The following is a 26246-nucleotide window of genomic DNA, read 5'->3' on the forward strand; positions in this document are numbered from 1 at the left end:
GAGCCTGAGTTGTCAGGAACTGGGAATTTATCAGCTCTGTGTCAGCATTCTAGAAGTTTTGCAAATCAACTTTTCATGGAAGGTCTAATTGTTCATATAGCTAAGATTTCGGGATTCTTCCAACAAATCCTCGATGGTCTAACGGTCATGATTTCCGCTTGTCACTCCAATGAGAACGAGCGCGGGAGACCAGGGTTCGACTCCCTGTCGGGGAGGAATTTTTTTCGCAATAAGAACCACGTTCTGGAATGAATTCTATTTTTGCTTCTCTAATTCACATTGTAGTGTATTTACGAGAAAACTCAAAACCATACAGTGCTGGTGCGGTATATACCTTGCTAGAGCATACACTTGTGAACATCTCATTTCTCTGACCAAGGCTATGTACCGTACATATTAAAATTGGCAAACGACAAAGGAAATCACATGAGACCGTGGAAGGATAAGTCACAAAAAGAGGATCAGCGCACATGGGATAAACGAAAGAGACAACTCGAGAGGCAAAATCCCAACCAAAGTATGTGTCAAGCAGCATCAAGACTGAACACAACAGCCGCAACGACGAATTGTGCAGGAGAAGAGCTGGGTCCTTGTGCATGGAAAATGGTAACAAGAAGAAGACGGAAGGATATCTCTCTTCCAAGATTACGCAGGGCCCCAAGTGGCTTGAATGGCGGGTGAGACGAAAGGAAACGAGAAAACGAAATAGTCTAGCTCGCGGAGGCTGTAATAGGTATACCGAAGCATAGCTTCGGAGCTCGCTGAGTCGAATCGAATAACATGCCATGAACCAGTTGCTGTACGCGTCCCAGCATCACGCTCAGCAGAAACAAGAGACATCATCCGTAAGGTGCATTCAATCCGGCTGGCAAGAAATAGCAGAAAATAATGTATAGCAGAGAAATGGTCATGTGCCGCAGGACAAATCAGATTATATACACCGCGCTCTTTTTAGAAGCCAAACGGATTCGTGGGCGCTAGAAAGAGAGAATAGTCAGTGGCCTTGAGCAAATGGTGGAAGGCTGGCTCGTCTTAGCAATGGGGAACTCACTAGCTTGTGCAAGGTTAGCCCGCAAACCGGTTGGCTGGGGAGTCAGCTTCTTGGGCGCATCATGCTTGACCCCAAATCGTACGGGAGGAGGTGGTCCAGTCTTCTGTGGCTGCAAAGGTGCGGCTGTGGGCTGTTGGGGAATAGGGGTACCGGTGGCGGGGAGGTTACAGTATAAGGCATACTGCTCGCACCGTTCATGCCGGTAGGTTGGGGATGAAGAGCCGGAGGAAGGATCGAGTTAATGCCTGTCGGCATTGGCCGCTGTGGCTGGGGTTGGTAGCCTCCGAAGCCTGTCGGCTGCGGTGCAAGGGCCTGGAAGCCAGTCTGCTGTTGCTGAAGCTGCTGAATGCCAAATTGTGACTGTGGCTGAAACCCAGTGGGCTGTGGCACCAAACCACCTGCAAACTGACCTTGCGGCAAGAAACCGGTTGGCTGCGGTTGGAGCGATGGATTGAAGCGTTGCTGGTTCAATTCGGACAGACTCTGGCCAGGCGGGGCGATCTGTGGGCCGGGTTGAGGAAGACCGGTCAGTTGTGGTTGCAGTGGAGGTGGACCAAAAGTATTTGGCTGCTGAGGGAAGTTCTGTGGCGCGGAAAGCGGCCTCTGTGGAGGAGGCGGGAGGAGCGAGCTCTGAGCCATATTCTGAGGGGGTTGTGGGCGCTGCCTCGATGCCTGCTGAAAGCCTGTCTGTTGGGGGCTGAATGTCTGGGGCCCCGTCTGCATGGGCTGCTGTGCTATTTGTGCCACTTGGTTGAAAAAGCCAGGAGTGGCACCTGTCTGTTGGGGCTGCATCTGGGGCGCAGGCACTGCAGTCGGCTGTGGCTGGATAGCAGCGGGGGCTGACGGAGCTTGAGAGGCCTGAGAAGTAGGTGCGGGCGCCGGCTCTGCGGGAGTTGGCTGCAGAGGTGCTTGCAGTAGAGATAGGTCAGCCATTGCCCCAGTGAGTTGTTTTTGCACTGGAGCTTGGGTTGTAGCGGGCGGTGCTGTGGCCGGTGGTGGCGATGAAGAGGGCGGCACCGAAGACGCGGGCTGTTTAGGTTGCTTCACCTCCCAAGCATCGTCATCGAAGCCACGTTGTACCGGTTTCTCAACTGCAGCAGAAGCGGGTGGAGTTTCCGTGCGTTCCTGCGGGTTGGGTGCATCCTCCTTCAGCTCGAAGGCCTTCGGATCGACGACATCACCGGTCTGGACGGCGGGTGCCGGCCTGCCCTTGCGGGTGTTGTTGCGTAGAACCCCTCCTGGGCCGGAGAAAAGACCGCCGGGAGAGCCAGCCTCCCCATTGCTGATGACCTCTTCTCCACCGAAGCTGACATTGCGCAGCTTGGACTTGGACCCAGTTCTGCCGAACATATTGTCCAGATGCCGCATAACCCGTAGAATGTCACCCTCCTTCAATCCAAGGGTACGCAGGGTCTCAGAGGTAATATCCGGTAGAATTGCTTCATCCATGGAATCCTTGATAAAGTTCTGAGCATACCGCTCGCATTGATGAGGTCCAACTCCCGCTTTTAGGAAGAAATCAAACCAATCGTACTCGGGCCCAACTGACGCACCGGGGCGATCGGCCTCGGACTTTGGCTCGGATTTCTGAGCTCGGCGGCGAATATCCGACAGAGGCTTGTCTTCGTCCAAAGACACCCCAGTAAGTTTTTCCACGTATTCGAGATCCTCAATAGACATCTTGGGAATGGGGACAGCGATCTTGACTCCGTTGGTCTTATGGAGGTGGATCTTCCCATCTTGCAAGCCGATAAATTGCGCTTCGACTGTGAAAGACTTGGTACGATCTGTCCACTGCCTTGTCTTGGTGGGATCCGGTTCTGTAACCTCATTTAGATCGAGACCTTAATTTAGGGGTTAGGCAAAGTGGGGGAAAGGACTTACTCGGCTTGTTGGCGCTCTTGCTGTCGCGTTTTTTGTGCTGCTCGAATTTGTTAGTTTTCTCTCTTATCAGGGTCACCGTCGTTTGATAAGGGTGGCTTAACAGCGCAGCTTACCTCAGAGGTCCGCGAATCTATCGAGTCAGTCCTCGATTTCCGCATCGCTTCCTTGGCTAGGCGCGTCTCTTCGAGTCGATTCCTTTCCACCGTTGACAGGCCCGACTCGACGCCAGTGGGTTGACTGGAAACGAAGCCAGTGATCTCGATGTAGCTGCTTGGTACTACACCCTCTTTGCCATTCTTCATGCGTCGCACCATCCACCATTCCTCGGATTTGGTGTCGTCCAGAACGACGACCTCATCGCCGGCAGCCACAGTAACTTCGTCATCTCCCTGCGCCATGAAATCATACAGAATTTGACCCTTCTTCTTGCCTCCGCCTCCTGCGCCAGCCGCAATGACTTCCTTCAGGCCCTCGGCACGGTAGGCTCCAGAAATTTCACCGAGCGCGGAAACAATCTCTCGAGCGGTGTCCTTGGCTCCAGCGTGAAAATCAATGCTTTTGCTGGGCCGAACTAGGTCGAGGAAGACATGCTTGCCTTCAATAGAGTAATGGGTGAGTCTATCCGCAGTCCATTCTTGCATGTCGCCGTCCCCTTCTGGTGAGATAAAGATCGTTCCAGTCGCGATGTTGACTCCCAATGTAGTTGGCATCTTCTTCCTCTTGCCCATAACTTCAACCATTTCATTGATATTGTACAGATGATAGCCAGAAGGGGAACGAGGTGTCGACTGTCCGATTCGATTATATGGGGGAGACTCCCGCACGTGGCCCTGGCCATCCTGCTCCCTCACCGCGGCATACTGAGGGCGTGGCGGAGGAGAGGGTTCTGGCGGAGAGTACCGGTCCACTGGAGGAGAGAGCTGTTGCGACGGTGGTCGCTGCGGTAATGTTGGAGGCGGCGGCGAGGGTTCCCTCTGATAGCTGCCTTCTGGTTGATAAGACGGTCGCTGGGGCTGCGGCGGCGGGATATCCCTGGAGGGTTCGGATTCCACGGGTGATGCATGCTGTTTATGAATGATATCCGCTATTGCTGCTGCCGCTGGGTTCTGTATCGTGTCAATCGGAGAGCTAGTAGACGCGGGCGCGACCGGTTCCTCCGCCGGTACCTCAACCGGGCGTTGCGGAAGGGCCGGAGCGGACGACTCGACAGGAGCAGGAGAAGGGAGAGAAGGAGGGGCGCCGGGAGTATCGCCCTCTTGAATCTCGATGTAGTTTGCAGGGGCGAAGCCGAAATCCCCATTGACACCAACTAACGTCCAATCTGGATCGGAAGTATCGTACACCACCAGTTGCGCATCCTCGGAGAATGAGACTTCTTCGTCGGTCTGGCGCGTATAGTCGTACAGTGCCTTTGCATGGCTGGTCGCGGGAGCCTACACAATTTGAATGAGTGCCATGTTAGCACATCCATCATCTCATCGTTAAGAAAGAAGTGTCCGCGGTAGCCACGATTGGCATGAAGCACCCCAAGCGCGACCCCGAGGCTCTCAGACAGACGGGTTGTCCCATGACAGTATAGCTTACCTCCTCGACATAGTTATTCGGTACAAGACCCTCCGGTTCATCCTCGTCATCCCGTTCGGCCTTCTTCTTTGCTTTCCACCAATCGTCTTCGACGCTTTTCTCGAGTATGTAAAGCAAATCACCCTCGCGAAGTTCGAGTTCACCTTCGCCTTGAGGCTGGTAGTCATAGACCGCTTTGTATACCCCGAGGAACCCCATTTTGGATTCAAGCCCCCGGGTGAGCGCCGTCTAACTCGAGGAGGACAGGATGGTTGTTTTCCAGCGGTTCCGACGATTTGGCGAGGGCGTGAAGTGACGCCGAGTTTGTGTATCAACAGTCAGGGCGAGCCGGCGGTCCGTAGGGATTGTCAAGCTCTAAAGGGTAGTCTAGATAGGCGAAGGCCGGTTGATGGTCGGTGGATTGGGGGGAACCGGCAGCCTTGGCGATTGGGTATCCCCTCTCCCGAGTTCTGGCCAGATCAGGGTAAAGGGGCTAATTATGCGATGAAGACGGTTCGGGGGAAGGCGACCGTTTCGATTACGCAAATTAATGAAAGTGATCGAGGAGAAGAGTAAGAAAAATAGAGATGACGGGGTAGAGACGGAGAGGGGAGGTTCAGGAAGAGAGAGAGGATGAGGTTGTCAGCCAGAAGCTAGTAACTTAGTAGTGAGTAGAGTGGGTGAAGGTACGTACGTAGTTAGTAGTTCTCCGGACGGAGTACGGTTACTTAGTGCCTGGTTTGTGGCCCCGGGTGCTTGGAACTGTGGCTACTCCGTACTGTACCTTGCTATCTCTAACATTACAGTCAACTCTGCGATTTGATGTAGAGTAAAACTCCTGAATGATTGCAACAGCCAGAAAGAATTCAGGTACCTAAATATACCTGCAATTTCACCTGTCACCTCACTCCACCCTGTCTACGATGTGGAGGAAATGGTCCCGCCTTCGAGTGTACTAGTCTACTGTGCTAGACGCTTTCACGCTGGGGCTTTGGGCAGCCGTTCCTGGCGTCAACCACAAGCGATGATCAGGTCAAAACGGATGAATCCCCTCGTGCTTATTTGTCTGAGGACAGGAAGGACCCCTACGTCATTTCTTAACTATCTCTATGTCGGAGTGTCTTGAGCCAGTTGCCGCTCCAATTATACGCAGGCCCCTGATCCTCAAACTGAATCCAGCAAAATATTTCAGAAACGTGAGGAAATGGTATCTCAAATTGTAGCTGAGGCTTGATAATACTAACGAAATGTACAAGTTCAAGACAGAATTATATATCAACCAACCCCGCTAAAGCTCATCCTTGAAGAAGATTTCCTCGCTGCCGTCGTCGGCATCATTAGTGGTCGGCCCTGATTCTTCTGGCTCCTGATGGTCTATTTTCTCGTCTGCCTTCTTCTTTTCCTCCCCTGTCTCTGCATTTGATTCCGCCTTGTCAGCCGTAGTTTCCTGTGCCGGCTGCGATGTAGACCCCTGTGCAGCCTGATCTTTTTTCTCACCGTCGTCGGGGTCGATAGTTCCGACTAAGCCACGCTCGCCGTTAGACTCGACAATCTCTAGTGTCCAGTCCTTGCCCTTGGCAGCCTCCTCTAGGCGGCTTTTCAGCGTCTCAATCTTCTCAGGATCAAGGCCATATTTCTTCAACTCCTCCTTGGACAACCTAGTGATCTTTCCGTTTTGGCGCTTGGCAACCACCTCGATCTTCTCTTCTCCAATGGATGCCACTCGACCCTTCTCAATCTGCTTGCCCTCCGATCCCACCCATTTGTGCGCCCCGACCTCGATATCCCCGACAACAGGAAACTCGGATGTAATCGCAGATTCGACGAGTTGTTGAGCCAATTGATATTCCCGACTTGCTTCCCAATCGGGGACCTCCTCCTCGGAAAGAATCTCCCGGCATTCGATTGCGTGCGCCTCGTCCTGCTGAGGCGGCAGAAATGCGACATCATTGCACAGGCGCGGAGTGTAGATCACCATCAGATATGAGCAAGTAGTAAGCTCCTTGATCCAACCGATCCGATCTGTGGATTGCGGATGGCAGTGGAACTGCACTTCGATCTTCCGGTCTTTGCCTGTCAAGTCGCACTTGGTTCCGCCCCCAGCCGCTGCACTAGGTACCGCGACCCGCCTTTAGTCTGCAGCTCGGCGACATCTGTAGTGGTCTTTTTGTGCTCCGCATCCCCCTCCAAATCCTCGTCGCCGCTATTGGGAAACCTGCCCAGCACGAAAGCATGGGTCGCAGAGTCTTCTATCGGCGGGTAGTTGGGCACGCCTGGGCCGGACGGTAGTGCATGGAACTGCTTGATTTGCTTCTTGTAGCAGAATGAGTATGACCACCATCCGGATATGTAGTACATGCATTTGCCTTCCATCTCGCGCAGAAGCTCCAGGCCACGGTCCGTTGCGCGTGCAATTTCTCGCTGCTCGTCCTCTTTACTGGTGCTTTCCGCTCCGTTCGTCTGGTTTTTGTCTTCGTTGTCGACTTGCGGAATGGAACAGAGATATCGCTGTCCGTCAAGGAGCATCTCCTCGTATGTGAACCCAGGTCCTTCTAGCGCCTCTTTATCATCGTCTTCGGATTTATCTTTTCGGCCTCCCAGATATACTTGCGCATCATTGCCTTCGGCGAATGTCTTATCAGCGGAAGTCGAAGAGCTCTCTTGTTGATTCTGCAATAACTCCCTTGCTCGCGTATCAAGAATGTATTCATCAGGGAAGAAGACTTGGAACTACAAGCAGATACCATTAGCACAATTGCCCGTTCGTTTCATGCAGAAGCCAAAAAAGCGGAACAACTGCAGCATACTTGAGGATACGCAAGTAGATCATCGTGTATGTTGAACGCCTTCTTGCTGGCCCATGCGCCGGAACCGGCACAAGCCAGAACCAGCAACGGGGTAAGAGACTGTATACGTCGGACCATGACTTCGTGTTTTAGACCGATAGCAGTAACTAGATACCAATGGATCGTGATGACAGACAAGGAGTCCCCTCTCTGCTGGAAGTTCTGGTGGGAAGCTCGTAAGGTTACTGCCTTCTGTGGGGGTGCCGGGGTCAATGAAGCGAAAGCCGGCAATTTGTTCTCATGATTATAGAAGCATATAGGTATCAAATCTCGGGATGCAGAGGTATGTCATTAGAAGCTGTAGCTGCAGAACATGACAGCTGTAAACAACATCATTGATCTGGTATTATCGGCGGAGATCCGCATTCTGTCCTTATCGACACGTGGATAAGGACTTCTTAGGTCATCAGCCGACGAACGATTCAGGGATGCGAAGGAAGGAAAAGAGAGGAACACAATGGAATCAATATTTGATTTCCACTAGGGCGTAAAATATTATTTGACTATCTTGGAAGTGATACCATTCTCCAGGTACTTGATACTTTATAATTACAATCGTACGATTCGCTACCACCTGGCAGTAACCAATAAATGCGGATTCGAAAGCATAGAGATGCCTATCTAAAGAATGCTTCGATGATGAGAGACATAGTCGACCGAACTCCATTCAAACGCCAAACAACGCAACCAGGGTATTTCTCAGAGTAGACAGATATCCTCCCAGATATGGTGAGAAATGAGAAAGAAACACGTGGACGAAGAGGTACAGTGAAGCATGCGCAAACTATGTTCGTATCATACAGAGTCTTGAGAAATGGACAAGTCATCGGCGTGGCCAGGAGAACGTATAGCAGGTGAAGTCCGAAGGACTGGAGCTTGATACCTTCGCATTGACTGACCAAGTGCAGCGCATCATCAAGTCTCTCCCCAGAGGCCAAAAACGGAGAGATCTTCTGCCATGTAGAGAAGGCCGTTCTCTGAGAATAACACATCGGACAAGGGTGTTTGCCCTCCAGCATCCGTTCCCATTCCCGGCTGAGCGGTTGTGAGGGTTCCTCCCGGTGAACAACCAATGGGTATTCCTGTTGTTGTCAGAGTAGATATAGTACTATCGTACGGCAGAGCACCCGCTCCCTGAGGACCACACAGGGTATTCCAAATGTCATTCTCCGATTGACCTGTGGAGGTGATGTGTTCCGGCCCTTGTGCAGAAAGCGAGCCTGTGGCGAGCTTTTCGGGAGATAAGGGAGACGAGGCTGACTGCTCGCCACTGCGACTTACAACCACATTGTTGTCGGAGGCTGATGGTTCTCTTGTAGGCCCTACCTGACCAAACAGCTGGTCGACCTGTTTGCTGCGGCGTTCCATCCACTGACGGTTTCGACTGCGAACATATTCGGCCACCGCGCCTCGCAGGTATTTGATGATCTGGTAAAAACGACAGGCGTGCGGATCATGCGGTACAAATAGTCCCAGGAACTTTTCGGACTTGTCGAAACCTTCCTCGAGCGGGAGAAGATTGTCATACTCAGCAAAGAACGCGGCTCCCAACACGACGGCCGAGTTGAATACTGAATTGATCAGGAAAGGTAGCCTCCGAGGCAGAGCTTCAAATCGAGACAAATCGTCCACAATGTTGAGACAGCGTAGAGCAGAGTAAACACAAGCGTCAGAGAAAAGAGCGATGCGAGAGGCACCGGCTCTCGGATCGTTGGAGCTGATACCCGGATCACTCTTACTTCTGACGTATTGAGACACACGAAATATGAAGAACGGCCGAGTTAACAGGATGATTGACCAGTAATATGCGCCGAATACATGAGCCGCAGCCAGCATACTCTCAAGATTTTTTGAACTCAACCGCTCCGTCTGGCCGCTGAGAAAGGTGGGCAGGTTCCGGACCCAAGCGCGGTGCTGATTTGAGATCGTTTCCGCAACATTGATCGAGACGACTTGTCTCATGTAGACTTCCGTTAGGATGCGATCAAAGATACGGCACAATGCAATCACGCATAGGGATAGCTGCGCTTCTGGTTCGGGTCGCTGTTGCTCCCCTGCAATCGTCGCCTGATCACGTATATCATAATCAAAATCCGAGGTCGCCGGAGGACGCCCTAAGGAAGCGCTGAGGAACAGATCCATCATCCGTAAGCTTTTCCAAACCCGCTCCCGAGCCCGACGCTCACGTGTGCAGAATAGGGCATTCGCATCCCTTCGATGAATGCCAACGGCATATGCGGCCCGTAAGGCGATTCCCAAGTTCATGAACGCGCCATTGCGACGACACGCACCAAGCATATACATTGAGATCAAGACGTAAGATTGGATCGTGTAGAGGCTGGGGGTTTCGGTGAAAGCGGAAAATGCTAGCTGGCGGCCACTGACGAAGTACTGTTCGGCGAGATCCTGATTGATCTCCGAAACCTGAACTCCTATGGCGAGAACAAGGTAGAAGATCGAGCTGACAGTATCTTCGTCGCCAGTCGGATTACCAACCCAGTTGGCGAGCCGCGGATAGAACTCATCGAGATCGAATAGATCCAGTAGTGGACTGGTAGCAAGGACATATTGACGAGCGAGTCGTTGCGCCTCGTCGTTACTCGGCGGCGCAGATAACGGTCCTGTTTGGGTAGCCGAACTACTCTGAAAAGCCTCAAGCATGGAGTGCCGTGACGTATCCTCTGTGAACTCGCATCGCCCGATTGACAAAGAGACGATACGACGTACACTTTGCAGGAACGACAAGCTCGCAGAGTCGCCAATGTACATGAATTTTCCTTGCCCATCACGAAGGAGCCTGGCGACCTTGGGTACAGGCGCCGTCCCATCCTTGTCATCCGTTGTTTGTTGCTCCAAGTCTGCGCTATGATCCTCTAGGGCGTTCAGCAAGCGATCCATGGCCGTTTGCCTCTGCGGAGTCGGTATCATGTGCTCGCTAAGAAGCATAGTCTCCTTGGGAGCATTAGCATTCAGTAAGCGGGCCGGTTTATCGGAGAAGTTGCATTCCGCTTCCTTGCGACGCTGTATGCAAATCGTACACGGCTGTTCTCCGTTACATTTCTGCTTTCTCCGTTTACAGCTGTCGCAAGCTCTCCGGCATCGGAGCCGTGCGCCAGGAGCTGTACTAGCCCGAGGCATGGCTTGAAATTGTAGCGTCTTCGCGCAAGTGGTCGGGCCACGGGAATATTCATGGATGCATGGAACGTCGGTGCCAAGACGCGGGGGTCTGTCTCGCTGAGATGGTGGATTGCGAGGCGGAAGGAATGCCAGGACCCAGACTGGCTATCAAGTGCTCAGGAAATCATTTCTCGGAGGGCAAACCCATGATTAGTGCGGCAGTCAGAATGCTTCCCCGAGAGAGAAGAAGAAGAGTAGAATTGTAGCTGTCAAGTTATAGGACGATCCGATCCCCCAGGATTGGCACTGCGGAGACAGCTGCTTACTAAACTGCCACTTACACGAGCCTTTCCTCAAAAGTCACCAAGCCTCGGACCTTTCAATTGGGCAATAAATGAAAGGTTCTGGACCTCAAATATAGGTCTGAAAAACACAAATATTTCTCTTATATGTCGATTCTATCGCGTATTCTTCAGGCCTCCATCGAAGAACTACAGCTATACAGATGATAGCTACCATAAGGTATGGAATGCGATCTTTCAGATCTCCCCGTCTATTTTCAGATGCGCCGTGTGAAGACGCCTAATGTACATGGCGTGGTTTTTGAATATATATTGGTATTCCATATGATCCTCGCCCGTTTAATCTGACCGAAATGATACCACTTTACCCCAAGTGTCAGCTGTGCCCCAAATGCCCTGTCGCAGGCATGACAGTTGGACAATCTGACTATGGTCGACGAACAAGTTGACGTCGATGCCGAACTCCCTGATATACCAGTTAAACACCTTAGGATCTGCCGCCTCAAACATGACCCGCTCAGACGGCAATTCCTTCATTATTGTGGACACAACATCAGTCCGCCATGACTGCACGTTTTCTGTTATGCCTTCAGACTCGATCATTAAGCGTTCGACACCCGCGTCGAGGAATTTACGCCCCATGTTAACGAGCTTTCCCGGGTCGGAAGTCCCAATAGCCTCAAGGCCAGAAGCAGGTGTATCACCACCAGCACCAAATTGAATGCCGAGCTCTGGCTTTGCCTTCAGCTTGTACGCGTGGACCTTGTCAACCAGGCGAAGCCAGTCATCTTCTGGGAAAGATAAGAAGCCAGATGAGAGTTCAATAACATCGAATCTTCAATGCGTTAGTCTCGAATCGGGCAAATGGTACGAGAGGCAGAGCCTCGACGTGCTTAAACGAACCCGAGATCCTTGCATTTCTTGAGGTACTTATCAAAGACAGTATTGGCGTCGGGATGTGTGAGAAGATGCTCGGCCCATCCCCCCTATGATCAGTGGACCCCGGTTAGATGCTAATTTCCTGGTTTCTGCGATTGGACAAAACCTACAGTTGAAACATAAACACCGTAGTCGTGGGCGAGGTCTATCAGTTCTCTCAAGGGCTTCTCCTGGAAGAGAGAGAAAGAGCCTGAATCTCAATCAGTCGAGCTCAAAAGGTGGTACACTTCGGTGATGCGTACCTCCTGCGAATTTCAGACCATCTACATGGGTACCCATTCTGAAAAAGAGCATCAATGCCTGTGTTGCGAATCCCTTGGCGGCTCTTTCGATGCTTACGTTTCTAACACATCGGCTAAGTACCGCTTTCCCATCACCTAGAATGATACCGCTTATATTAGCTCTGAAATTCTTGCACTGCACTATGCTCGTTCCGGTTTGTCTGCGTTCCCGAAAGCGCATACCGTATAGTATGGACCTCTGATCTCCGTGACCCCTTTGCTCCTAGGCTTGGGAGGCCTAGGGTTTGATCGTGCAAACCCAAATCCATGGTGTTTGTCTTGGAGCAATGTCAGTTGCTTTTGTGCTTGATATGATGTCGCAAAATATCTTGATAACCCAGTTGCCGCGAGTCTGATTTTCTGTCGCGGGACAGGCCCAGCGATATAGTTCGAGGTCGTAGCAACGCGAGGTGTGGATGCCAGCATCATCTCCGTTTCCCTGCCTTAATTTGAATGAGACAATGTTGAAATTTCACGTTATACTTTGGCGTCTCGAGTCTTCCTTTGGTTCTGGTATTCACATGGCATATGAATCGAGATAGCTGCTGCTCGTTAAGGGTAGTATGGCCCTAAGCAGTTCCCGTTGCTGCGGGGTGAGTTGTTTGACGTCAAACAGATGTAACTCAAATGCGGAATGTCCAGACTGTCTCCTCGCATAGCACCATGAAGTCAAGATGGCGACAGTCCTGAGGGCTGTGACGTCATTTATCCTGAAGACAATAGCCAGCTTGGATGTACATTGTTTCAGCTCACTCCTACTCAGGAGGTTACAACATCCATGCTGATAGTACAGGGCTCCAACTATCAGAGACAATAGGTGTATTTTATAGGTGTATTTGACTAAGGGGTTTTATGCTCGACTCCCCTATAGTTTGATCGACGCGCGATTTGAGGTCCCATATTCTTGGCTGTTGTCCATAATAGCGTGCATCCTCCACTGTCCCTTGCCACATGAAGCAAGATGAGCGTGGGGGTTGATGTGACTTATCTAATCTGATATCCTGTCGCCAGCATGGAACTGAATGGTCACCATTGGCGCCCATTTAAAGAAATATAGCAACAGTTTTACTTATGTGCGCAATGAATATATGGTATGGAAAAGCAGCATACTATCCCCTTACCGCATAAGCTACATTTGAGGACATGGTCCATTTGAGAGAGAAACACTTCAGTCCCTCTTCCGTTGATACTCCGCAGTTCGAGATATAAATTAATACCCCGCTTGCTTCTCCAAATTCCCTTCAGTATGACGCAACAGGGATATAGTATTGTAGGTTAGTTTATCACCTATTTAACACCCCTCAGATCCTATTTTCCGTCAAGTCTCAAAAAAGAATATAATCTGAATAGAAGATGTATGCCGTACCCAAAGGGTAGAGGAACATTAAAGAAAAACAATGCAGAAAAGACCCGCTAACAAGTCTCAGATCTCCATCATAACTGACAATGGTAGATCCAATCGATTAGTGGAAGGCTGAACTCACAAGTCTGAGTTAATCAGGCAACATTGGCCGTCGAGTTACAAAATTCAGTATATGATTGACCTACATAGTTTGGAACTTAGAAGCTTCATGGACACTTCGAAGCCCTGCGGCCCGCCGTCCACACTGGTTGGTCTCCTGGTTATCCGCAGACGTGCTATCCTCCAGGTAAACTCTTGTTGACAACAGGGGTGCCTCCTCAACCTATCGACTAGTGATTCATTCAATACCAGGAGCTCCATCCAGCCAGGGGCGAGTCTTAGATTTCTACGTAGTTTCGGAAGTCGGATATCTCATGCGCCGACTCGGTGACGCTCGTTTTCCGAAGCCGCTAATGAATAATTCTTGTTATGACGAAAACACAGGTATGGACAGTTCGTGCCTTGATAGTGTCTCTTGACCAATTCTCTCTTATTCTAGAGGCGGGGTATCACTGATCCTGATAGAGAGGCATACCAAACTCTTCTCGCATGTATGACCTGTACTGGGTTTCCTCTTCCGGATGGCAGGCCTGGAGTACACAACAGCGATGATGATCATGGTTGACCTCCAGTCATATGGTTGTGCATAAATCTCTGTGGCTTGCCTGACTTATCTATCTATAGGATACCTGAATAATAATATTGCCTTAATAATGGACGAGCTGAAGGGATAAACCTTATGTGCACCTTATCATTGGTTGCAGCCTCGCCGCACGGGCCAAGTTTACTGTAGCTACCTACTGTAACCTACGTAGACTCATGTGACGTGGCACAAGTGCCGAATCTACTAAGACAAAGCTACCTTGTAGGAATAGACTTGTATGACCGTATGGACTACTACAGCTGATTGGCGGTAAAGGCCACAGGTACAACCGGAAAGAAAGACTTTTCAGGCGAAGGGCAAGATTTACTGAATAAGAGAGGTACTCATTTTTCGAGAATATTCAAAATTCTCCAGAACCCACAACACGATCAGACCATGACTCCATGAGTAAGGGTTCCGGACTCCGAGGCCCAGATTCTGATAGGGCTGTTCTTGGGCTTTCCATGGTTTCCGCTTGGCCCTCCATACTGTCTTGGCATTTTCGTGTCTGGCAAGTAAACTTTAACTGACATTGTGACAAACATCGAATTTTGAACTAGATAGGACAGTAGATACATATGATGGCAAAGCACAAAGTAGTAGAATATAATGACTGATAATTAAAACAGCATGGGACACCTAGTTGACCTCGTGTAGACTAGAAAGGTAGATTCTAAATCATCATTGCATACTGAGAAGGACCTTAGCGCACAAATATTATGAATGCTCCCTGACGTTGCATGGGTCCTAATACCCGGTTGCTCCGGATGTACATTGCCACTCCTTGCTTTGGTACACGGTACACGGGACCTCCCATAGTTCCTAGGTAGCTATCCTTTGTACATGGCTCCCTCTAATAAGTCTCAAGGGGCTCAAAGAGGAAGAAAAACTGGTAAAAAAAAAGAGTAGATGCTCTCAATTACTCTGGATTGCTATGATATATTCTGTATTATACCCTGTAGCATGCATGCACCTTAGCAGAATTAAAAATGATCTACGATTTTCCGCCTTGGGCTGAAAGAAACTGGAGCTTTCGGAAGGTGCCCGCGTGCGAATAACCAAGAGGGGCAAGTGTTATGCTGGACCCATCCGAGCCTTCCTCAACCTTGATTGACCAAGCTACCAATGCGAGGATGGGTTGTTTTGTCATGCATTCAAGTTCATCCATTGATTCATGATGCTTGGAAATCCCTTACCACCTGGATTCCCCTCTCCCAGCTCACCATCTAGAAGATGTGACCATTTATCTCCCTTTCTCAGGTCTCACTACGGGGTACTTATTCACTCATTGTTTCACTAGTCTCCTTTGTCAACTCCAGGAAACCAGGTATTCAACACGCTTGCTTGGCCTATCTACCTAGCTAATGCTCGCGTGCGCCTCTAGCCGTCTAGCTCTTCCTATGTGAATGATGTCGTCGTTCCTTTCCAAGTTTCCAGCGCACAATTCCGTCCTACAGTAGTCTCAAATTTCCTATAATCCGTGGCATTTAGTGTCCCAGTGCCTGGATTCTTCTGGGTGTGACCTACCTACCTACATACATACATACTCTTATCTTTAGCGATTCCATTTCTTGGTATCGACATCCTCCTCCCCCTTCCTTGAGTACCCTTATTCTTCTCCCTGGCTATCTCCTGTCTCGCCTCGAAGGCTCTTTGTCAACATGGGAGCTGGGGCTATCCTAGAGCCTCTGGTCGTAATTGTCCTGCTCTTCGGAGGGACTTGGATAAATCGGTCTACCGCAGCTTTCTCTTCTGTGCGCAGAGTTCGTAGATCCAGCACGTCTACACGTGCTTGTTCTCCAGACTCGCTGGAGTCGGGTTTATCGTCGCCAACGGCAAAGGATGCTCTGCTGAATTCGCGATCCCCGTCACCAACACTGGTACCACTCGACGACGCTCGATGGCGCAAACGCCAGATTCGGATCCTCTCATACACTTTTGAGGTCAAATCACCAGATACTGCCGTCTTTCAAGACCGTCTTCTCAGTCGCTTGCTCCGGAAGTTCCCGTTTCTGGTTGAGTGCTGGTATTGGGCCTTAGTTTACTGGGTATGTCCTGGTTCTCTATATTGTCAACAAATCTCTTTTCTGCTTGAGAAGGGATAAAAAAAAAGAAAACAATATGCTTACACGTCAAACTCTAGACATATCAACTGGGCCGTGCATTCACCGCGGTCACCCTGCAAGAAGGAACCGTTGATGTAGCAAGGAAGCACGCTCTTCAGATCATCCAAATAGAGAAAAGCATGCGCATCTTCTGGGAGGTCTCAATTCAGCGATTTTTCCTTCGGCACAGTCAGCTGATGTCCGTGATCAACTGGGTGTACTCCTTCATACATATTCCAGGCACTATCGCCTTCCTCGTTTGGCTCTACTACTACACCACGACGCGAAACCGAGTCGATGAATCGCAGATTGGAAAGCCCTTGGGTGCAGCGAAAGGATCCCCTGCTGGCCCGCTGCTTTATCAAGCCCGGCGCCGTACCCTCGCTGTTTGCAATCTCCTCGCTTTCGTGGTCTTCACCCTCTGGCCCTGCATGCCCCCTCGCCTCCTCAGTGACAAGAATGTGAAAGGCCCCGACGGAGAGCTAGGACGTAGCTACGGCTTTGTCGATACTGTGCATGGTGTTAATGGTGCTGGTAGCGTCTGGACTGAGAATCGGTTCTGTAATCAATACGGTAAGCATTGGTCATTCTGTATTGCGCTTTTAAGTTCTTCTCTTCGGGTGTTAACTGGAGTCTTGTCGACAGCTGCCATGCCCTCGTTGCACTTTGGATATTCCCTGATGATTGGGCTTACAATCATGACTATCCCATTGCCGCCACACCAACGCCGGCCTGCTGTTCGCTCGCGCTTGTTGGGTCGCACGCTGGGATTCCAGCTCCCGTCATGGCCCGTTTAGCCTGCTTGTTGGTCGGATTTCTCTATCCGTTCATTATATTAGTCGCAATCATCGCCACGGCCAACCACTTCATTCTCGATGCTGTTGCAGGGACGGTCGTCTGCGTCCTAGGATGGCGGTTCAATGGCATCTTATTGAATCTTCTGCCGTTGGAGGACTATTTCCTCTGGCTAGTTCGCATCCATAAACCAGAGCCCACAGCGACGGACCGTGTCGACTACTGGGACGATGACGAAGTACCGACTTATCCTGCTCTTTACCGATGAACTGCTCTCTGACGCGTCCTGTCGGACGCCCACTTTGGAACCGAACGTTAAGATATCCTTCTCTATCCTTTATCTATTATTGCTGTGGGGTTCTACAGACCTCGTTTTGGTTTATTGTTCCACGAAGCCTGCCCTTTCACCTATGATCACAACGCGACTTATGACACTCGGGAAAGGACTAATAACGACTGTATCTTTTCTCCATGATATCATTACATCACATGAAATGTGTACATATAGAAGGCGAACTAGGACTTCTCATCCTATGAATACCCTGCTCCTGCCCCAGCACAGTGGCATTTCATACTTATAATATCCTAATCATCAATCGAGCTCGATACGAACCATCTGGCACGGTAGCTGAAATGGTGCTGCTTGTATGCCAGTGGAAGGCAACGGAAGCCCGGAAAAACCAACAGCGTGATATTGCATGGCTGAATATTGTATACCTATGAATGGCTACCAGCGAGCTACGCAGCTTGTTAATAATACTGGATGTTGAACCAACGTCTAAGGAAGGCAAATGACAAGACCAAATGAATAGGCTATTCAACCTTATTATCTCTATGCAAGCCCGTAGAGCCATAATAGAGGAGCCTGAAGAGATCAGCAAATACGGAGTAAATGATGTTGATTCATTTCCAGTGTTACTTGAAACAGCGTGAAGATTCGCGGGGTGCCGTCATTTTCCATCGAGCCGCCTCTCTTCAGGTGCCCCATCATCGATATTCCTTTCCTCCCAGCACTACCCTTCACTGATTTCCTTGTTGCTACTCGCAAACCTAGGAGATTTTTGAATCATAGAAGTGTATTTGGTCCGTGAATAACCAAGCGTCTCTGTACTTTCAAGTTTTCGTGCTTCACACGCAAACCCCGTATACTCGGCTCTTGGCGCCTTGAGCGAATTTGGGTCTATAGCGTCAACAAGGTCAGTCATTATGCTCTTCTTCTGCGCAGTAGTTGCTCTTGCTAACGATATCGACCGGCTGGGCGACTGTAGCTGCGCTGAAACTATCGCTATCATACATTTGGTCGCGTCGTGCCCTGTCTTCAGCTAATCACAGCTGACTTCGGCGAGAGGAGCGTTTATCTGCCTTGAGGCATATGCGGCTATTGCCCATTTCTTTGCGACAATCGATACTACGCGCAGAGAGAGTGTCATCGCAATTTGGACAGAAGGCTCTTGTGGTTCTTCTGCTGCGATCCATCAGTTACTACGCTTCTCCGTGTTTCGGAGATAAACGCTAGGCGATCATCAACAGTCAAAGTGTTGTTCAAGCCGCGTCGTTTCTTTCTTGCGTCCTGATCATCCATCAACTACCTCAGACTATTGATCTGAGAAGGTCCCCGAATCATCCATAACGGAGAGATTCGCACCAGGCTGATTTCGTATCTCCCGGTCGGGCTTGTCATTACGCAACCTGGTGGCCTGTCTGGTTAGATTTCGTCCTGTGGGCTAGCCTACGACTTTCTAACATACTACAATACGAACAGCAGACCAGAACTTATCTGGAGGCTGTTGTTATACTCGATCTTTTGATCTCGACCGTTGTTGTGTTGAGCTCCTCCGTTGCGTCATTTGTGGATTGGCAGACTCCCTTTTCCCCCAAGCGCACGCGTTGTTCGGCCTTCCCGCCTCCCGGCGTCGCGACCTTCTCCACCACATCTCCCAGCTCAAACCATCTTCATCCTTCCACCACCTCCTTCACTGAAACCCTCGGCTTCCTTCAACCGCATTGCAGTTCACTGTTGCTCTGAATTTAATTGAGCTTTGTCGCGCACCATGGCCGAGGACACCCCTGCTGTCTCCAGGACCGAAGCTGGCGAGGCGCCTGTCGAGCGCGCTCCTTCTGCTGAGGCCAAAACTGCGCCCGTGGAATCAGCCCCAGAGACGTCCAAGGAGCAAGAAACAGAGAAGGTCAATGGCACCCAGGAAAAGCCATCCGGTAAGAATTTCTCAGTACCATTGTTGTGACCTGCACTCTTCCCCCAGATTTTTTTTTCTTTTTCTGGGAAGGGGCAAGGTGTCCCTCAGTTTCGCTTTTCATCTGAGACTTGAATCGCTAATTATGCTTTTACTGTCTATCAGGCGATGCTAGCGTATCTGAAGAGAAAAAAGAATCGACTGATGCTCCGGCTGAAGAGTCCAAGGCACCTGGAGAGGCTGCTGACGCGAAGGAACCGGAAGCGACCGCCGCGGCGCCTGCAGAGTCCGAGGCTCAAGGAGCTACATCTTCCAAGAAGTCTGGAGGCTCGAGGCGCAAGTCCACTAGCGGTGTCCCCGAACATAAATCCAAGCTCAGCCGGAAGAAGTCGCAAGCTCGCATGACAAATTTGCACGCGAAGCCTGGCGAGTACTATCTCGCGCGCCTGCGGAGCTTCCCTCCCTGGCCGTCTATCATCTGTGATGAGGAAATTCTTCCTCAAACTCTACTGAGCACGCGTCCAGTGACCGCTATGCGGGCCGATGGCACCTATAGAGAAGACTATGCAGACGGAGGCAAGAGAGCTCATGAGAGAACTTTCCCTGTGATGTTCCTCGAAACAAACGAATTGTAAGTGCCATGTTGAACTTGTCTATCCCCATGGAGTTGGCGGCTAATGGAGAAATCAGCGCGTGGATTCCCAACACAGACCTGACTCCGCTCGATCCCGCCTCCTGCAAAGACGTACCAGAGAAGGGCAAATCGAAACAACTCCTTGCTGCTTATGCCGTAGCCGCGGAAGGTCACGACTTGCAATACTTTAAGGAGCTGCTGGCTGATCATCAGCGCGCATTGCAGCAGGAGTTGGAAGAGCAGGAAGCCCAGCAGGCCGCCAAGGAAGCGGCCAAGGCTGAAAGGGAAGCCAAGAAGAACAAGCGGAAGAGCATGGACATTGTTGATGACCTGGAGGATATTGACATGGAAGATGCGGACGAGCCCAAGAAGGCGAAGAGCTCGAAGAAGCGTAAGAAGGACGCAGAAACTGATGGCGAAGCCGAAAAGGTGAATTATGACTTCCCAATACTCATTGTCACTTTTACACGGTCGCCGGACTAACATGCCTTTTCTTGTGTTCTAGCCTGCTAAAACACCCAAGACTGCCACCAAGTTGAAGTTGACAACCCCCAAGACCCCAACAAACGAGGCTGAGAAGAAGGCCACTGGCGCCAGCAAGGCTAAACAGACAGCCAGCAGCAAGAAGGCTGGCAAAGGTGCCGTCAGTGACGAGGGTGAGGAGGACGCTGGCGCTGCGCCGAAGGAGCCAGAAAAGCAAGTCGACCAAGGGGAAGCCAAGGAAAGAAAACAGAAAGAAGGTACGGTCGACCTATCCGAAGATCCGTCATGACCCCAGACTAACTTGAAGACAGTCCTGTTTGTTCGCCACAGACTCCAGAAGGGCTTCATTTCGCGTGATCAACCCCCAAGGAGGAGGAGATGACTACCATGTCTAGCTACTTTACTAGACTTGAGAGGGTGGCTGATGATCTTGAGGTCTCGATCATCCGTGCGACCAAAATCAACAAGGTTCTCAAAATGATTGTGAAGCTCAACTCTATCCCTCGAGATGAGGAGTTCCAGTTCCGTCGCCGTGCTATCAACATCTTGTCCAAGTGGAAGAATGTGCTCGATGCCGACACCACGACGACACCGGCCGAGCCAAAGGCTAATGGAGCTCACAAGGAGGACAGCGTTGAAACGCCGGCAAAGACTGAAACTGAAGGCGAGAAGGAGGAAGAAGAGATCAAGGCAGCCAAGCAAGATTCAGTGGAACCACAGGATGAGTCAATGGCTGATGCTGACGCTGCTTTGGAGAAGGCAGAAGCTCCTGAACCAGCCAAGGAAGCTTCCGAGAAAGAAGCTCCCAAGACTGAAGAGGCCACAAGTGCCGATGTGACCGAGGAGAAGACGACCGAGGAGAAACCGGCGGAAGAGAAGGCAGAAGAGAAAGCTGTTGAAGCAGCAGCGTGAACATAGGCACACATGGTTGTCCGTATGCGTTCACTGATTTCTCTCTTCTCTTGTACCTCTTACGCTTACAATAATGCGCCCGTTACTTCAGTTTTGGCATTCCTGCTCATTTTCTGTCTGGCTGGAATTCCCACTGATATCTCCCATGTCCCTTTTCCGCCGCCGATCGATGAGTGGAGATTTGACTACTCAAAAGCCTTTGAACTCTTTTTCTTACGAAGGGTGTCTTGTCCCTTATTATTGTGTCTGTCTATCCCATGTCTATCTTTCATATTTCACAGGTCAGTGACGGTGGCAAGTCTGCAAATGGAACCGGATACTATGGATTGAAAGCAATGCTGTGTGGCACGATGACAGAACCGTGAAAGGGTATCAAGTGCATTTAAACAAGATGAGGAAGAGAATAAGCAGGCCTCGCAGCTTCTCTGTATCTTGGAAGTTTTCTGCAATGCTTTCGATGCGACTGGGGTTTGTCGGGTCTCTTTCCTTTGATTACGTCTCTCAGAATGTTAATTTAGTTTCGCGAGCTTCTTGTTTTGGGTTGAGATTTAGTCCTTGCACAATACAAAGTTATTCGTATGAAATTCACATCGAGCATTGTGTCTAGATTGATAACGTGATAATATATGGTATCCTATTCTATTATACTAGATGCTGTATGGGCAGATAACATCATATGATACAGCCCTTCCGAAACTATCTGCACAAGTGACACCCATTTCCGGCTCTGGTAGACTCAGCAGGGTCTATACATAACTACAGCGCCAAAACGCAGATCAAACTCGGAAGTCTAGCGAGATTCATGACCTCGACCCTCTTCAACAGCCACAATGATCAAAACGCAGATGTCGTCCACCTTTCCGCCCCTGTACCAGTCGCCGGGATAATAGCGCTGGGCTTCTTTGGCGAATGGGCCGTCCCGTCGGGAATCCATGCTGGCCCGTTTGGCTTCGCCGGCGACTGTGGAGGCGAGTAGAGACTGTAGCGTATGGTGGTGAAGGATTTGGCTGGATGGCGCGACATTGCCCGATGTGGAAGGGTCGGCCGCTGACGGCTTGGAAGACGAGGATGGCCAGGGAAGTAGAGAAGCGAGGCCGTCAGGGCCCGTCAGGGCTCCGAGATCATCCGATACCTTGATTCCCAAATCGGGCGTGGCGGTCCATGCCCCGGTCAGAATCATCCGGCTTGTGATGAGCTTCAGGATGTCTTGATTGTTCAGGTTATCATAGACCCCATCGGTCGCTAGCATGAGCACATCGCCGTGCTGCATATGAAGGTTTGTGACGGCTGCATCGCGCGGTGAGTCCTCCAAGAAAGAGCCGCCGAATATGGAGGCCTGAGCACGCATTCTCGGGGGATAATGCTCAGTTGATACGGTGTGTTGAAGCCGTGAGTCTGTGGGACCGAATAATGATGCACAGCCGCAAGACGGAGGAGCATCGAGCCCGAGTCACCTAGATTGGCCAACTCGACCTGACCGTCTTCTAAGCCCACCCCGACCGATGCAGTACTCCCACCAGCCCGAACCGACTTGTCCGCCACCAGCTGGTCGTATCCTGACTGAAGCAGGTTCTTAGCCCGCAATTTGTCGGTCGACGAGTCCCAAGATAGCGCCTCTAGCGCCATATAGCGGCACAGAGCGTGAGAGAAGTTCGCTGGGTCGACCTTTGACTCCACCCAGCCTCCAACTCCGTCCGCGACTGCGAAGGCGATGGCCCCGGAGTCTTGACTTCCAACTCTGCTCACAAAGAAAGCATCTTCCCCACTATCTGGCCTCCTCTTGCGCCTGGTGACTGCGTCAATTTCTTCTGTGACAACGCCGATGGCATCGTGAAGCTCGGGTCGGAAATTGTGGAAATTGGTGGGAGGGTGGAAACGGCGGTTCTTGGGAGAGGACGAGGCCGCCACACGGTAGGAGATGCGCGAAGCATCGAGACTGAACGATGACGTTGCATGAAAAGTCCTTCGCGAAGATCGTGGGAGGTAGGATGGAGATAGTCGCTGGCTTCTAAGGGAGGAGAGATAGTCCGGTAAGTATCGAGACCATATTGTGCTAGATGTCGCAAAAGAGAGCGATCTGCCTCTTGCGACGGGTTGTAGGCTACTGCAGGCTAAACTGCAGGCTCTACCGGAGGAAGCCAGCGGGATCATCGGCAAAGAGCAGGATCGTCACCGGAGGGCCCTGTCCCTCAGAATACCAAGACCCTCCAGCAAAATACTTCTGTACAACGATATTGTCTGCTGGACCATTTGATGAACGGTGAAAAACGCTTGGCGATGATACCAAACAAGCTGCCGACCGTCACGGATCAACCGCTTTGATCCGGACTGACAGTAGTAAACGGTAGGAGGTAACTGAGGGAGCAACAATGAAGTGCTCTACGCTTTGTCCATGCAATTGGAGACTTTTCGCTGGATAGAAAGCCACTGGGCCGATCACTGGATCAGCCAGAGGTTATGAGAAGATCGTGGATAATCATTCTTGCTGAAATTTCCCTTCCATGACTGATGGAAACAATAAGACGGGATCGCCGACCGCCTGGCGTCATCGACCGCCTCATGGGAAAAAAGATAAGGGATTTTGACGCCGAGATGGCCTTTGGTGAGATGACTTCGGTACGGACACTTGCAGACGTAGCTGTTAGCTTACAGCAACTGATTAATGAGAGGGGAATTAGATAGTCGGTGCAGGAGAAATTCGACATACACGTAGCGACCTGGATGTGGCTCATTCTCGATGAACTGGCTCAGCTTAGGAGAGGAACTTTGCAGAATAATAATGAAGAACTGAGCTTTTTGCAAGCATAGAATGCACAAGTGAAGCCGAGTACTGTAGAAAGATTCTCCAGGAAGAACGACCTGTGGTGGTGACAGAACAGTCAATCCGCCCTTATACGGACTGTGGAAAATATCCTGGATAACGTCTCCTCCGCGTTTTCTTCCTGGCCTCCACTAGTACTGCGGTGTCACCATAAGAGCAACTGGTGCCTCTTCAGACTGATAGATATCCATCAGAAAATCTTTGCTAGTCTCGGCGATTATATTCTAGGCGAAACGACGACCTAATAACCGAGTCATCCTTCTGAATCCAGTTTTGTCTCAAGCTCCAGTCCCCAAGATGATGCACCCTTCAAGACAGGCGTACGTGGAGGAGTCCGAGGTACGAAGATTTCTCTCTTTCTCTGGCCCTCATCTGCTCGATCCATATAGGGTTCTGCATGCAGATTGATCTACCTATGTTCACATTATGAAGTCAAAAGGCTCTCTTCAGAAATCCTTCCACTGACGACCAATGATCTTTGGGTTGACTAGGATACGGAAATGGGCGTTGATCTGGCAAATATTCGTAAGTAATAGCTTCCCTCGATTTGACTTTGGATTGCGACCCAAGTATTCAGTTCTTTAGCTGACTCTTCCATGTCAATCGCAGCCGTCGACCGCGACTATGATATTCCCTCTGCTGCAGCGGGCATACCCGCTGAACGAGCATCTGCCATTCTCTCCCAATTCGAGCGCAAGCGACGAGCAGCCGCCATGGCGGTTCCGACAGATGATAACCGTGTGCGCGCACGACTGCGAGAGCTCGGAGAACCGATCACTCTTTTCGGAGAAGGCCCCGTTGACCGGAGAGACCGACTGCGTGAGCTTCTGACCGATCTGGCCGAGAGGCAGGAAGCGGCGGCGGCGGAAGGCGATATATCGATGCGAGGTACGACCGAGGAAGCTGAAGAGGCGGAAGAGGAAGCAGAACAACAGGAAGAATTCTACACAGAAGGTTCGCAGGAGCTACTCAACGCCCGAAAAGCAATCGCCCGCTATTCCCTACCCCGAGCGAAAGCACGAGTAGAGCGCTTACGAGAGGAATCTACAATCCCATTGAGAACACATATCAAACACCGCAAAGCGATCAAAGAGAAGTTGCAAGGGTTTGACCTCTACGGGTCGCAGATTGCGGGCGATCGCCCTGTGAGCATTTGCCGCTTTGCGCCAGACGGAAAGACGATCGCTGCGGGCAATTGGGGTGGTGGTATCCGCTTACTCACCGTACCGAATCTGGAGGAGAAGTCAAATCTCAATGGACATACTGATCGTGTCGGTGGATTGGCGTGGTTCCCCGGTGCAACGCTTCCCTCGTCGAATGTGTCCGAGTCGAGTGTCAACCTTGTCTCCGGCGGCGGCGAGGGCAACGTGGCGCTGTGGTCACTGGATAAAGATACACCACTAGCTACACTGTCAGGCCACATCGGCCGTGTATGCCGGACAGAATTTCATCCTTCGGGGCGGTACGTCGCCTCCGCTTCATTCGACACGACGTGGCGCTTGTGGGACGTCGAGACAACAGTCGAACTCCTTCTTCAGGAGGGTCATTCACGAGAGGTTTATACAGTGGCATTTAACAATGACGGTTCTCTGCTGGCTAGCGGCGGTCTGGACAGCATTGGTCGAATCTGGGATCTGCGGACGGGCCGCACGGTGATGATCCTTGAGGGACATGTCCGAGAAATTTACGGTCTCGACTGGGGTGTAGACGGATACCGTGTCTTGTCAGGTTCGGGTGATGGCTGGATCAAGTGTTGGGACCTCCGACAAGTGCGCAATATTGGTGGGATCGGCGCACATAAGAGTGTCGTGTCGGATGTACGGTGGTACAAGGGCACTGAGTCGGCTGCATCTTATCTGCCGTCCACTGAAAGCAACGGGCGAATGGACATTGACAGCAAACCGACGCTCACGACGAGTGAACAGTCAACGCCAGCAACCCCCGTTCAACCAAAGAAGTCAGGCACATTCTTTGTGAGCAGTGGATTCGACAAGAACGTCAATATCTTCAGCGCGGATGATTGGTCTTTGGTCAAGTCCTTAAGCGGTCATGCAGGCAATGTCCTCAGTACAGACATTAGTGATGATGCCCAGTGGATTGCCAGTTGCGGGCACGATCGGACTGTGAAGCTCTGGGGCATAGAGTGAATATAGCACTTATCAAGACTAAATGAGTACAATCGACAGTGTGGCCATATTTACGCTTGCGGACTCATATACCTACAATAAATCCTTACGCTGCCTAGTAGGGTCTGTGTCGGAGCTGGCTCAATTAGA

General features: G+C 50.9%; 9 protein-coding genes and 1 non-coding gene across 10 annotated transcripts; 4 read left to right on the top strand and 6 right to left on the bottom strand.

Annotated features, from left to right (window-relative positions):
* Positions 1–127: 127 nt before the first annotated feature.
* Positions 128–215, top strand: P174DRAFT_t142. Its single transcript has one exon. It is a non-coding gene; the product is annotated as a tRNA-Asp (tRNA).
* P174DRAFT_279275 (uncharacterized protein) lies at positions 174–940 on the bottom strand. Its single transcript, XM_024821547.1, has one exon. It carries the CDS (start codon positions 785–787, stop codon positions 275–277), a length of 513 nt encoding a protein of 170 aa, XP_024679557.1. The 5' UTR covers positions 788–940; the 3' UTR covers positions 174–274.
* P174DRAFT_444715 (cytoskeletal protein-binding protein SLA1) lies at positions 846–5151 on the bottom strand. Its single transcript, XM_024828156.1, has 5 exons — positions 4520–5151; positions 3049–4368; positions 2936–2972; positions 1202–2871; positions 846–1181 (listed from the first exon to the last, which is right to left on the bottom strand). The coding sequence occupies exons 1-5, from the start codon at positions 4715–4717 to the stop codon at positions 978–980; spliced, it is 3429 nt and encodes a 1142-aa protein (XP_024679558.1). The 5' UTR covers positions 4718–5151; the 3' UTR covers positions 846–977.
* Positions 5152–5695: 544 nt separating this feature from the next.
* On the bottom strand, positions 5696–7739 carry P174DRAFT_444716 (PRKCSH domain-containing protein). The gene is made up of 3 exons (XM_024828157.1): positions 7306–7739; positions 6611–7228; positions 5696–6584 (listed from the first exon to the last, which is right to left on the bottom strand). Exons 1-3 carry the CDS (start codon positions 7420–7422, stop codon positions 5787–5789), a joined length of 1533 nt encoding a protein of 510 aa, XP_024679559.1. The 5' UTR covers positions 7423–7739; the 3' UTR covers positions 5696–5786.
* Positions 7740–7916: 177 nt separating this feature from the next.
* On the bottom strand, positions 7917–10690 carry P174DRAFT_444717 (putative C6 transcription factor). Its single transcript, XM_024828158.1, has one exon. The coding sequence runs from the start codon at positions 10480–10482 to the stop codon at positions 8260–8262; it is 2223 nt and encodes a 740-aa protein (XP_024679560.1). The 5' UTR covers positions 10483–10690; the 3' UTR covers positions 7917–8259.
* A 412-nt stretch (positions 10691–11102) lies between these two features.
* P174DRAFT_376611 (phosphosulfolactate synthase) lies at positions 11103–12409 on the bottom strand (the record flags this gene model as incomplete). Its single annotated transcript, XM_024822702.1, has 6 exons — positions 11103–11598; positions 11667–11749; positions 11813–11892; positions 11945–11982; positions 12042–12079; positions 12167–12409. The coding sequence occupies 6 exons, from the start codon at positions 12407–12409 to the stop codon at positions 11103–11105; spliced, it is 978 nt and encodes a 325-aa protein (XP_024679561.1).
* A 3280-nt stretch (positions 12410–15689) lies between these two features.
* Positions 15690–17196, top strand: P174DRAFT_463124 (phosphatase PAP2 family protein; the record flags this gene model as incomplete). Its single annotated transcript, XM_024830220.1, has 4 exons — positions 15690–16076; positions 16172–16706; positions 16779–16889; positions 16910–17196. 4 exons carry the CDS (start codon positions 15690–15692, stop codon positions 17194–17196), a joined length of 1320 nt encoding a protein of 439 aa, XP_024679562.1.
* Positions 17197–18979: 1783 nt separating this feature from the next.
* P174DRAFT_463125 (PWWP domain protein) lies at positions 18980–21149 on the top strand (the record flags this gene model as incomplete). Its single annotated transcript, XM_024830221.1, has 6 exons — positions 18980–19142; positions 19286–19751; positions 19811–20183; positions 20260–20494; positions 20549–20556; positions 20607–21149. 6 exons carry the CDS (start codon positions 18980–18982, stop codon positions 21147–21149), a joined length of 1788 nt encoding a protein of 595 aa, XP_024679563.1.
* A 597-nt stretch (positions 21150–21746) lies between these two features.
* Positions 21747–23794, bottom strand: ppmA (type 2C protein phosphatase PTC7). The gene is made up of 2 exons (XM_024828159.1): positions 22525–23794; positions 21747–22498 (listed from the first exon to the last, which is right to left on the bottom strand). The coding sequence occupies exons 1-2, from the start codon at positions 23298–23300 to the stop codon at positions 21940–21942; spliced, it is 1335 nt and encodes a 444-aa protein (XP_024679564.1). The 5' UTR covers positions 23301–23794; the 3' UTR covers positions 21747–21939.
* Positions 23795–24064: 270 nt separating this feature from the next.
* P174DRAFT_444725 (putative pre-mRNA splicing factor) lies at positions 24065–26170 on the top strand. The gene is made up of 3 exons (XM_024828160.1): positions 24065–24309; positions 24462–24495; positions 24580–26170. Exons 1-3 carry the CDS (start codon positions 24268–24270, stop codon positions 26115–26117), a joined length of 1614 nt encoding a protein of 537 aa, XP_024679565.1. The 5' UTR covers positions 24065–24267; the 3' UTR covers positions 26118–26170.
* The last annotated feature ends 76 nt before the right edge of the window (positions 26171–26246 follow it).

The sequence above is a fragment of the Aspergillus novofumigatus genome (genome assembly GCF_002847465.1).
Source record: "Aspergillus novofumigatus IBT 16806 chromosome Unknown P174scaffold_7, whole genome shotgun sequence".
In the NCBI taxonomy this organism is placed as follows: domain Eukaryota; kingdom Fungi; phylum Ascomycota; class Eurotiomycetes; order Eurotiales; family Aspergillaceae; genus Aspergillus; species Aspergillus novofumigatus.

What these genes read in the sequence shown, in the direction of transcription:
- P174DRAFT_279275 (XM_024821547.1), bottom strand. Translation starts at nt 787, where the DNA reads ATGGCATGTTATTCGATTCGACTCAGCGAGCTCCGAAGCTATGCTTCG.
- ppmA (XM_024828159.1), bottom strand. Translation starts at nt 23,300, where the DNA reads ATGATCCCGCTGGCTTCCTCCGGTAGAGCCTGCAGTTTAGCCTGCAGT. An exon ending in ACTCACGGCTTCAACACACC is followed by an intron (nt 22,499 to 22,524) that starts GTATCAACTGAG and finishes TTATCCCCCGAG; the next exon opens with AATGCGTGCTCAGGCCTCCA.
- P174DRAFT_444717 (XM_024828158.1), bottom strand. Translation starts at nt 10,482, where the DNA reads ATGCCTCGGGCTAGTACAGCTCCTGGCGCACGGCTCCGATGCCGGAGA.
- P174DRAFT_444716 (XM_024828157.1), bottom strand. Translation starts at nt 7,422, where the DNA reads ATGGTCCGACGTATACAGTCTCTTACCCCGTTGCTGGTTCTGGCTTGT. An exon ending in ATCTACTTGCGTATCCTCAA is followed by an intron (nt 7,229 to 7,305) that starts GTATGCTGCAGT and finishes ATCTGCTTGTAG; the next exon opens with TTCCAAGTCTTCTTCCCTGA. An exon ending in AAGGCGGGTCGCGGTACCTA is followed by an intron (nt 6,585 to 6,610) that starts GTGCAGCGGCTG and finishes GGCGGAACCAAG; the next exon opens with TGCGACTTGACAGGCAAAGA.
- P174DRAFT_444715 (XM_024828156.1), bottom strand. Translation starts at nt 4,717, where the DNA reads ATGGGGTTCCTCGGGGTATACAAAGCGGTCTATGACTACCAGCCTCAA. An exon ending in TAGATTCGCGGACCTCTGAG is followed by an intron (nt 2,973 to 3,048) that starts GTAAGCTGCGCT and finishes AAATTCGAGCAG; the next exon opens with CACAAAAAACGCGACAGCAA. An exon ending in CAAGAGCGCCAACAAGCCGA is followed by an intron (nt 2,872 to 2,935) that starts GTAAGTCCTTTC and finishes ATGAGGTTACAG; the next exon opens with AACCGGATCCCACCAAGACA.
- P174DRAFT_444725 (XM_024828160.1), top strand. Translation starts at nt 24,268, where the DNA reads ATGATGCACCCTTCAAGACAGGCGTACGTGGAGGAGTCCGAG. An exon ending in CGTACGTGGAGGAGTCCGAG is followed by an intron (nt 24,310 to 24,461) that starts GTACGAAGATTT and finishes TGGGTTGACTAG; the next exon opens with GATACGGAAATGGGCGTTGA. An exon ending in CGTTGATCTGGCAAATATTC is followed by an intron (nt 24,496 to 24,579) that starts GTAAGTAATAGC and finishes TGTCAATCGCAG; the next exon opens with CCGTCGACCGCGACTATGAT.